Source organism: Galeopterus variegatus, unplaced genomic scaffold, assembly GCF_000696425.1.
Source record: "Galeopterus variegatus unplaced genomic scaffold, G_variegatus-3.0.2 Scaffold6691, whole genome shotgun sequence".
NCBI classification, from domain to species: Eukaryota; Metazoa; Chordata; class Mammalia; order Dermoptera; family Cynocephalidae; genus Galeopterus; species Galeopterus variegatus.
The window spans coordinates 90,787-101,990 of NW_007732802.1; the positions used below are offsets into that span (position 1 = coordinate 90,787).

Consider the following 11,204-nt stretch of genomic DNA (forward strand, 5'->3'; position numbering starts at 1 on the left):
CATATAATATACACAATATATACGTATTTATATATATTCACACGCCAGCCCACACGCTCAGACACTCACACGCACACGCCCTTCCAGGAGGGGCGCACGGCCACCTCAGAGCCCTGCTCAGGCCCAGACAAGTGGTACTGGGCTTGCCAGGCAGTTGTGAGGTTTTGTGTTTTTTTGCTTTTAGAAAGAAGACTGTTTCCTCCAGATGTGTCTTCCCTCTCCCCAAACCCTGAAACCTCTCCCCAAAACACTCTGAAAAAAAATTTTTTTAAAAAAGAAGAGGTTTTCCTCTACTCTGCCAAAGTAGTTACTGGAGAACCCAGGTCTTTCTGCATGCCCTGTGCAGGTCCCTGGAGGGCAATTCCACCCAATGCTCCCTGGAGGACCCAGGTGTGCTGGAAGGGCCCCGATCCAAGGCGCAGACCCTGGGATGGAGGCGGTCAGGCCTGCAGCTGCGTCCCCTGGGTGGAGGGGGCTATAGCATCAAGGGCACCTGCCAGATGAGGAGGGTGCTGTCCGTCTCCCCGCACGGGGCCGGCCTCCCGCTGCTGCCCAGGGCATTGCCAAAGTTGCGGTAGCCCTGCCCGCCAGAGATAATGGCAACAGAGCAAATCTCCTTGCGGTGGGCGTCGCGGGTACAGGGCCGGCTGCGCACCCAGATGTCGGGGTCGTCGGCCATCTCATAGATGGAGCCGTCCTCCTCACTGTGCTCCAGGGCGGAGCCGTCGGTTGGTGCTGGTTCCCGCATGGACAGCAGCGGGCCCGGCAGGTGGGCCGTAGAGCGCAGGCGGTACTGCAGGAGGATGCCCTTCTTGCGGGTCAGCTCACGGCCGACGTGGCTGTCAGGCACGGGCGCCGGCTCATGAGCCTGCCCGTCTGGCTTGTCCTCCTCGGCCCGAGATCCCTCAGCCTCCTCCTGGTCGCTCCTCAGGATGTCTGGGGCCAAGATGCTGGTAGCCACAGCCAGGAAAGCCACAGGTCCACAGTGACCATTGAGTGAGACCATGCCTTTCCCTGCAGGAAACAGGGCAAGGGAGAAGGGGCCCCAAAGGCCCAGCGCATTAAGAGAGGTGCTCACACATCTCTCCTGGAGAACATTCTGGGCGGGGGTTTTTTGTTTGGTTGGTTTTTGGCGACTGCAATCTATGCTGGCACCTCCCCAGAAGGCCATGGATCTGGCTCTCTCGTGCTCCAGGGCTACCTTCTTTCGGAGAGTGGAACAACAGGAGTGACCTTACACCACTTGAGGGAACCTTAGTATAAAATTCCCTGCCCGACAATGTCCTCTTGTCTCCGAGCCTTTGCCCAAGCTGTTGCCTCCATCTAGAAAGACTTTCCCACCTTCCTGACCCTGCAACTCATCCTTCCAGGCCCAGATCAACCTCCTCCACAGCGAATCCCTCCTAAATTCACCCATGGAGAGCTGCTCACCTGTCTCTGAAAGCCCCACATCACAGCACCTACCTCCTGATGATACCTGTGCCCACAAGACCGGGAGGTCTCTGAAGGCAGGGTCCCTACCCCATTCAACCCTGTATCCCAGGACCCAGCCGGGGGATAAGAATATACACCCCTTGGATGAACAGAATGCCTTATTGATGATATAGTGAAAACAGGAAATCTCTGAATTTAGAAGAAACTCTTCTCTAGCAGAGGGGCTCACAATCTGGGTGGGGCTGCCCCCCCCCCGGCCCACTGCCCCAGGGCTGCCCCTTCCTCTCAGCCCTGCTCTCTGGCAACAGCTGGAGGACAACACTTTGTCATCACTCTCAGGGAACGGGCAGAGAGGGGCCCAGGGCTCTAGGTGTCCAAATGTCAGGGGTCCTCCCTGACCTCACCCTCATTCTCCTAGGCCCCAGTGTCCCAGGTCAGAGCAGACCTTCCTCTAATGTATGCAAACACATTTCCACATGGACCCCATGAGGGGACCAAGCACATCCCCTGAAGCCCTCAGTTATTTCTATCTCTGGAGCTAGACAGTTTGAAACTGCTGTGGAATGGGAGCAGAGGGGCCCAGCAGAGCGTCTGCCATTAGTCAGGTATCTCAGCCAATCCTCAAACCATCTGGCCAATATGCACTATTATGCCCATTTGCCAGATTAGGAAACTGAGACTCAGAAAGAAGGAGGGAGACTATAGGGCTGGGATGATTAAAGTCCACTGTGCCACAGTGCCACCTGAGATGAGAAGTTGGAGACCAGACCCCACCCCATATCAGAAGGCAGCATAAACACCTGGGCACTGCTGGCCATCTGCAGCTGATTCCCCAGGCCCTGCCAAAACCAGCTCCCAGAACCTCACCTGTGATCTTGGGGATACCTTCCAGCCGAGGCACAGGCAGCAGGACGATGACACCCTGGTCAGTGCCCACCCAGAGCAGACCCTGGCAGATCAGGAGGCTGGTGACACACAAGTGCTTCTGGCCTGCAGACAGAGAGTCCAGGTTAGCAGCACCCTCCTTGGGGGACAGCAGTGGGTCTGGATGGCACCACAGGTGAGAGAGTAGCACAGTCCAGGCTTCTCCCCTGGGAGAAGCAAGAAGCTGGACAGTGTTACTGTTAAGACCTGGGGCTTGGGGGCTGATGCCACTGGGGTCTGGCCCCTGGGCCCCCCAGCTCCCCCTCCCAGCCTTAGTTTCCTCTTGTGTAAAGTGGAGCGGCCATGATGATGCAACAGGATAACACCATAGGCACAGTGCTGGCCCAGGTGACCTCCTGCTGCCCAGTGGCCAGGTCACCTGGGGCATGAAGCCAGGAAAGCCAGGGGAGGCGCAGAGTTCCCACTGGTGAGGGTGAAACGGGTATTGGCACAGAGAGATGCACAGATGGAGGGGTCCGGGGGGGTGGGCCCAGGAAGTGGTGTGAGCTGGCAGTCTGTCTCAGCCCCTCCACTGCAGTGCCGTTTCCAGCTCAGGCTTGACATATTGCCCACATGGCACTTCTTCCAGCAAGGGGACAGCACACCCTGCACCGGGCCCGAGAGTAAACCACATAACTCACGGCTGGGAATTAGCATGTTTTTTATGTGGGTCCAGATTGATTGTTTTTCGGCTATCCCCATCCCCCGCCACCCCATGCTGTCTCTTCCTCTTGGCAAGAATGGTGATGGCAGGGAGGGCAGTGGGATCCTTGTGCTCCTTGAAGGTGGGATGCACAGGTGGGCCGCCCAGCACAGGGGCGAGAGCTGGGCTCCAGAGCCAGGTGCTGGGTTCAAACCCCAGCCCTGCCACTTCCTAGCTACGTGACCCGGGGCCAGTCCTAAACCTCTCTGTGCCATGGTTCCCTCACTTGTAAGAGGGGACAATGACAATATTCCATAGCATTGTCCCAAGAGTTACATGAGTCAACAAATGAAAGCAATTAACCCAGTGCCTGGCCCGTGGCACGCACAGATAGGTGCCATCTGCTATCATCACCCTTGTCCTCATTAGCAATTCTGATCCATGGGAATGGCACGAGGGAGAGGCTGGGGTGGATGAAGGAGGGTGGAGGCCTCCGAGGGACTGAGAGGTGCAGGGTACCGCCGCCAGCTCAGGGACAGAGCCCCCCACGTGGCACAGCAGGGTGAACAGCCCCAGTGAGCTCCTCCAGGCTTCACCTGGCTCCTGCCTTTCCAAAGGGCTTGTCTCCTGGCCCAGATCCTTCTGCCCCTCTTAGAGGGGTTTATCCTCCCCACAAAGGAAATTCAGATTTATACTGCGCATCACAGCACTAATGGTGCCACAATACATCTGAAATGAGGCTTAGGGCAGCGGTCCTCAAAACTGGCTGTGCATCAGCATCACGAGGTGGGCTCAACACACAGATCAAGGAGCGTAGCCCCAGAGGAGGGGCCGCATTCTAGAAAGTTTCCAGGTAACACTGATGCTGCTGGTCCACAAACCGCATTTCGAGAAATTGTTTTGGAGTTTGCAAAGCACTCGTATACCTGCTGCGATCTGACATAAGCCTTGTAACAACTGAGACGTACCTAAGACACAGATGATATCCCCATTCTCCAGATGAGGATAGTAAGGTTCAAAGAGGCCCTCCTGGTGAGAGCAGGGTTGGGAGTACAGCTAAGCTCTGCTGCTAACTACATACAGCCCAGTCTCCTATTGCCCCTCTGCTCTTGACAAAGAATTTCAGCTGCATACCGTAGGTGTATGTGCTTCCTCTGCAGAGCAGTCTCAGAGAAAAATGGTGCAGCTCCATCACCCCGAAAGGAGAGTTACCATCTTGGGATACATGCAGCACTAACATCACTGATCCATCCACTTGGCACCTAGGAACATCCTACTGTGTGCCAGACTCCGTACTCGGTGCTGGAACCACACATACAAAGTCCCTGCTCTTGAGGAACAAACATTCTAGAACATTCTGCAATGATGGAAATGTGCTCTAGCAAGCTGTGCAATTCGGTAGCCATTAGCCACATGTGGCTACTGAGCACTTACAGTGTAGCTAGTGGGACGGAGGGACTGAATTTTCAATTTTCTTTAATTTTAATAAAGGCTACTGTATTAGATGGCACCTTAAGAGGAGAAATGGGAAATGAAAGCAGAAAAAGGAACATAAATGCAAGGCAGAGGATTAAAATGAGGCAACAGAGCAGACAGTGGGTGGGAGGACTCCCAAGTTTGCTTCGTGCCTCACTCTGCTTCCTGGGAGGATGGGGACGCAGGTATGAGGCTATGAGATCCGGATGACAAGGAGGAGGGAGCCACACCAAGACCTGAGCAAACGCCTGGGAGACAGTACATGTGAAGGCCCGGGGACAAGAAGGAGCTTAGCCAGTCAGGGGCTCAGACTGAAGCCAGTGCAGCTTGGGAACAGGGGGCAAACTTGAGATGACTGGAGGGGAGGTCGAAGAGTGGGGGGCCAGGGCAAGGACAGTGACCTTTCTTTCTGACTGCAATGAGAAGCTCCCAGAAGGTCTAAGCAGGGGAGCGATGTGACCCAATTGTAGTGGAGTGTTCTAGCAGCAGTTGTGGGGGAGGGGGGAAGTGAGACCAGCGAGGGGCTCCAACACCTGCCAAGCAGAGATGGTGGTGGCTGAGACTCAGCAATGGCAGCAAGATGCTGAGGAGCCAGCACGTCCGAGATATGTTCTGATGCAGAACGACAGACCTGTTGACAGACTAGAGTGGTAGGAGAGAGAAGGAGAGGAATCCGGACAACGCTGAGCAGCCGGTGCATGGCAGTGCCGTTGCCGGAGATGGAGACGGGGCAGGTGCAGGTTGAAGTCCAGAGCTCTCCATTGGATGTGGGGTTAGAGGTGCATATGTAGACATCCACGGGGAGCTACCAGGCAGGTCTGGGATAGGTGAGTCTGGAGACAAGATGCAAACTCAAAGAGTCGCATTCACAGTGTTTTCAACGTGGAAATACAAACCACACTGAAAACACCCAAAGCCCATCAGTGGCTTAGTGACTTGACAACAGGGGCTATTTCACAACAGGTATCTGGGTGTTGGGGGAGCTGGGACTGTTTCCCACCCCTGCACCAATTTAGAAAGTGAAGGCTCGAAACCATGACGACGGCCTCCAGTCCAGGAATGGGCCCTCCCTGCCCTCTTGGAATCAGCCAGCATAGGAGGCTCAGGCTGCCGGCTCCCTCTCCTCACCCCGTCTTCTCTCCTTGGCACTGTCAAGGTCTGTAATTACCTTATTTTGCTCTTTGGTTATTTACTATCTACCTTCCCATGCGTAAGCTGCATGAAGGCAGTAGCTTATCTGTGTCCTCAAGGCTAATCCTCCAACTCTTAGCCGAGTACCCTGGCTCCCGGTAGACACTCAGAGAGCATCTGTGAGTAAATGAGCAAATGGATGGATGGATGGATGGATGGATGGATGGATGTAGAAAAGTGAAAAGGCACATGGCACTGATATCCCTTATGAGCTGTGTGAATTTGGACAAGTCACTTTCTTTCTTTCATTGATCAATGAGTATTACAAACCTCCCCTGCTTGGTTTTAGTTTATTAGAAATAGTATATATATTGGGCCAGCCCCGTGGCTCACTCGGGAGAGTGCGGCGCTGGGAGCGCTGAGGCTGCGGGTTCGGATCCTATATAGGGATGGACGGTGCGCTCACTGGCTGAGCGCAGTGCGGATGACACCACACCAAGGGTTGCGATCCCCTTGCTGGTCGAAAAAAAAAAAAAAAGAAATAGTACATATAGACACACACAATTGAGCACAGCTCTGAGCCCATAGTATCCAATCAATAGATGGAGGCTATTAGGATAATGTTTATGATTATTAAAATGACCTAGACTCTAATGTCTTAAGATCAGCTCCATCAGAGTCATAAATGCACAAAAATAATAAAGCCAAGAGAGAAAACAGTGGTGAATTTTTCATTTCACACGCCTCCCCTCCCTTTCCAAGTTCCCTGGGGCCTTGAGACCAGCGGGAGACCGTTTCCTGGTGCCCCTCGTCCTCTGGGCCCCGCTGGACAGCCGACACTCGGCAAATGGAAGGCGGCGAGAAACCAAAAGAGATGCCGGAATAGAGGAATGACTTCATCAGCAGACCTCTTTCCGGGCCCTCCATCCTCCCCCTCCACCTCGAGGAAAAGAGTAAGACACTTCACAAACAGTCCGAAAGAAAAAAAAAATTCTAATGGAGAATAAATATTTTATCACAGAGACTTAATGCAGCAGTGTTCAACTTACCCAAGCCATCTATCTGGAGATATACAACTTTAAAAAGCTCAGGCTCCCGGAGAACATTTTATTAATGACCTGTCTAGTTAAAAGGAGGAGGGAATTTAGGTTAAAAAATGCATTAATACCAGTTGGGTACTCGAGAGGAAAAAAGAGGTCAGGGGAAGGAAGCGTGATAAATTTTTAACATGCCCTACAAAAAAATCCACACTTAGAGGAGGAACAAATTTATTACTAATTATGCAATTATTTCATTTGGTGGTGTGGGGGAAGAAAAAATACTTAAAAGCCTTTTCAAAATGTCTCTAATAAAGAATTTAAGAATCACGCTTTGTTGTTCTTCTGTGAAGGCAAGACATGGGGTGGATCTGAAGCCACCCTGTACCCTCCAGTCCCTACCACTCTGGCTGGGGCTGGCTCTGACTTGGTTTGGAGCTTGAGGAAAACTTCTCAGGCTTGAGGGGTCCTATGTGGACTTGGCCTGGCAGGGCCCCGGGCTCCTCGGTGTTGCTGATAGGAAAGGTCAGGCCTGGAGGCAAGGAGGGGAACTTCGGGAAACCCCTGGAACCTCAGACTACACCCAGACCTGTCCAGAGTGCAGCCCCAGGGAGCAGTGGCATGGAAGGGCTGGAAGGGTGGGCAGGGAGCCCCCGTAGGAGACACATGGCTGACAGGAGCTAGTGTGACGAGGGTCAGGCATGGATGCCCTAATGATGATGATGACGGAGACAATGATGCCATCACATCACCATCGCAGACTGAGACTTACTTGAGCCAGGGACTGTGGGGTGCTGCCCTTGTACCATCTCAGGTAACACCCACACCTGCCCTGTAAGGTGGGGACCGAGGATCAGAGTGTTCTCCACTCTTTCCTGATCAGAGCTGGAGGGCAGCAGAGCCAGCATTCCAGCAGGAATTCTGACTCCAGGCGGTGGTCTACCCTACACAGCATGGCCAAGCTGACTCAAATCTCAGCCCATTGTTGTATAGATGGGGAAACTGAGGCCCGGGATGGGGGTGCGACCATCTAAGACTGCACAGTAAATCTTTGAGAGAGCTGTGATTAGAGCCTGTGGGTCTGTCCTGACTCTGGCCTTAACAGCAATGTGACAGTAGGCCTGTCATTTAACCTCCAGGGCCTCACTTTACCTGGCTCTCAAATAATCGTCATAATAACAAATGCCCTTCCTTCTTTCAAGGGTAGCTGCAGAGAACAAGTCAGTCCATGGACGTGAAAATGCACCTGAAATGCACAGTGAAGCCAGTGCTGTGCAGGTGGGAGCTGCTTCCTGCCTACAGCAGGGTCTGTGCACAAATCCTGCCTCCGATCACTTGATAAACTCGGCTCTTCCTCCCTCTCTCCTCCGTCTCCATAAGACGAGATTCCAAATTAAAGAGGCCCATAAGATTATCCACCTTTTTGTTTTTCCACTAACTTGAAATAATTTAGTGCTCAGCAGAAATGTGGAAATATTTTTGTGATATGGAGGAACCTGTATTGCAGTCAAAATGAATTGAATTTGTATAATGGCTAAATACTGTGAAATACAATGAAACAAAAGCTTCAGAAAGAAAAAGAGAGAGAGAGAGAGAAAAGACAAGACCCTAACATGGTCTCACCAAGCCTTGAATGCTGGAGAAGGTTTCCTCACACTGACACCCACCACCTGCAGGCCTGGCCAGGCACCTCCCCAGCCCTGGTGGCATTTACCCTCACGACGGCTCGAAGCCAGGAACCACATCCTCTCTCATAGAGGGACAGATGAGGGGTTTCAGGAAATGAGAGGACTTGCCTGAAACCAAACAGTGGCCGAGCCAGGACTTGGACCAACTCTGAGGCCACTCTCTTTCCCATAACACACAGAGGGACTCTGAAGTGAGTCCAGGCTACATGACTTGGGGTCCCACCGCTGGCTGGCTGCATGACCATGGACAGGAACCTCGCCCTGCTGAACAGATCACAGTTTCTGCATCTGTAACATGGGGTTACAGATCCCCACCTTACAGGGTTACAGTGACATGAGATCCTGTACGTAAAACACTGGGGACCTGGTTCACTGACTCCTCCCCACCCCCCCGCTGTGTTACCAGTTCAGACTCAAGGACAGTTGCAACTGGCCAGGAGGAAGCAGTGGCCGGGATGATCTCTGGGTCCCCAAGCTGGAGTAAGGGAACAGGCCTCTGGGGTGTGCCTGCCCTTGGCACAGCCTCATAAGCAGGAAGATCAGTCCCAGCTCAGCATACGGCCACTCCCAGCCTCTGCCAAGGCCCACCTGCCGGGTCCTCATGACAACTAGCTCCAGACCCCTTGCCTGCCAGGCCAGCTCTATTTCCCTGGCCCTAGGGCCCTTTAGCAATCCCAGCTGCTGAGCCCAGCCCTGCCTCAGGTGCTCAGATGGGACTGTCTGGTGGAAGGTGAGCCGAGGAGGGAGGCAAGATAAGTTGCCACAGGCTGACCCGGGGCAGAGGATGCACCCTGAGGCCGGTGTCCACCCTGGCCCCCTCCCAGCAAAGCTCCCACATCCTGGGCAGCAGATGGGAGCCAGGTCCAGGGACCTCGGGCAGGGATGGGGCAGGAGCAGGGGTAGGTGGGTGCTCATCTCCACCCTTCATTCCTCTCCACCTCGTCTCATAAACAGCTGTGCAGGAGGAAGCAGCAGCCCCAAGCGGATGCCAACAGACCCCCAACGTCCCTCTGCCCCTAACCCCCTGATCCACAGTCTGACAGGAACGTTTGCCTTGTTTAGTAAAACCTCTAACAGAAGAGACCCTTGGTTGGCTTTCTCTCTCCCTTCACCTCATTTTGAAGGGGATTTGAGGCAGAATTGGGTTTTGGGTCAACCTGAGGCATGGGACAGTGGACAGGCCTGGGATCCTGCTCAGGTTAGCCATTTTCTAGCAGCTGCCTGACTCAGGAGAGTCTGCCAGGCTTGGAGCCCACTCCTAAAAGCCCCAGGCTGCAGGGATATGGTGGCAGGGAGCCCCCAGGCACAGGAAGAGGGGCTTCAGGAATGACAGGCCTGGGTGCAAATCCTGACCCCGCCACTTCCTGCGGAAGGGCCCCCCTCTTGGAGCCTCAGTTTTCAAGGCTGACTGAGGCCACTACAAGGATCAACGGGATGAGCTGCCCAGGTCATACCACCACCTGGCCCTGGAAGGGGCTCCAGGAACACTGGTTCCCTCCCTTTGCCCCCAGCCTCGACAACAGGGTGCCTCACCTGGCAGAAGGAAGGTGGTCCTGGTGGCAATGTTGATCTCCTGCAGATGCTCCAGGGTCTCAGTGTGGAAGAGGCGGATGGAGGAGCCGGCGGAAAAGGCCATCCAGACGCCGCTGCCTGCCTTCACCATGTGCGTCACGCTCACAGCCTCGTCCTGGTGTGCCTCGAAGCTTTGCTGCAGCACAGAGGGAGGGGTGTCACTGCTGGGCCGGGGCACGCCAGCCAAGCCTCCTGACAAGCTGCACTCCTCCCTGGATCAGCCAGTTTCATGTTCTTCAAGAGCACAAGCTAACCCAGCCTCTGCCTGAACCAGAATCAAGGCTAGAGGGAAACCTTAGAAGTGCAGCAGGGGAGGAAATCCCGGTGTGCAGTGTCTGCCGGTTACCATGGTGTAAATACTTTAACTCCGAGCCACCAGTGCAATATCACTTGAATGAGCAGCAGGAAAAGACATGCACACACTCACTCTCACAGGACCAGGCCCTGGCTCTATGCTGCGAATCTTTCTGGATCCTCAGCTTGCAGAGGGAAAGATGGAGCCAAAAGTCAGCGGAGGAGCGAGCAGCAGTTTATCAAGTACTACTTACAATGCGTAATGATGAACGTGCTAATACTATTGATTTGAGCATCACATATTGTACACAAATAATGACAGCCAACACTGTACCCAAAAAATATGCATAATCAATTATGCTTCAATTAAAAAAAAAGAAAGAAAAAATATGTATACTACTTAAAGTGACAAAGACAACCCACAGACCTACTGCGTGAGGGAGGTGGGGAGCGTGAGCCAAATCCTCATCTTTCACAGCAGGGACCACAAACTGACAAATCAGGAAGCAGCAGAGTCAACGCATTAGAGTCATGGGGAAGGGGACTGGTGGATTAAAGACAGAACAGGTGAAAAGCATTTTCTTTCAGGAAGCAGGACTGGGTTGGGGAAGGGGAAAGACCTTTTGAGATAAACCACTCCATGCTGTTTGATTTTTTTTTTCCTTACAGTTGTGTATATAATTTTAATCTTAATACAAACAAAAAAAAAACACCTTTTTTTTTTTAAAGAAAAGATGTAAAGAGTCAGGCTTCCCATCCACTCCTGCCCTTCTGGGCAGGCTCCCTGCACTCCAGGCCAACCAACACCTGTGCCTGATGGACATTAGGACACACCACGCAGCCTGTGCCCTTGCGATGACCTGTCCACAACATGCATCACCCGCTGTCATTGTTCAGCATCTGAAGACTACACTTCAGGCTGGCGTCCCTATTCCACGAAGCTTGTCCCAATCACCCATGGACTGGCCACTTCTTTCTTTTTTTTTTTTTTTTTCCTTTTTGTCT

The 11,204-nt window shown here is 53.2% G+C and overlaps 1 protein-coding gene across 1 annotated transcript in view; it reads right to left on the reverse strand.

The window, feature by feature from the left end:
• Positions 1 to 9: 9 nt before the first annotated feature.
• The window catches only part of LOC103606564 (rho guanine nucleotide exchange factor 10-like protein), a gene marked incomplete at its 5' end in the record, with an annotated part of 29,607 nt that continues 18,412 nt past the window's right edge, over positions 10 to 11,204 (reverse strand). The window contains 3 exons of the mRNA XM_008591140.1: positions 10 to 1,014; positions 2,302 to 2,424; positions 9,867 to 10,041. Of these exons, the coding sequence (XP_008589362.1) occupies positions 476 to 1,014; positions 2,302 to 2,424; positions 9,867 to 10,041 (837 nt within the window). The remainder of the gene's footprint in view (positions 1,015 to 2,301; positions 2,425 to 9,866; positions 10,042 to 11,204) is intronic.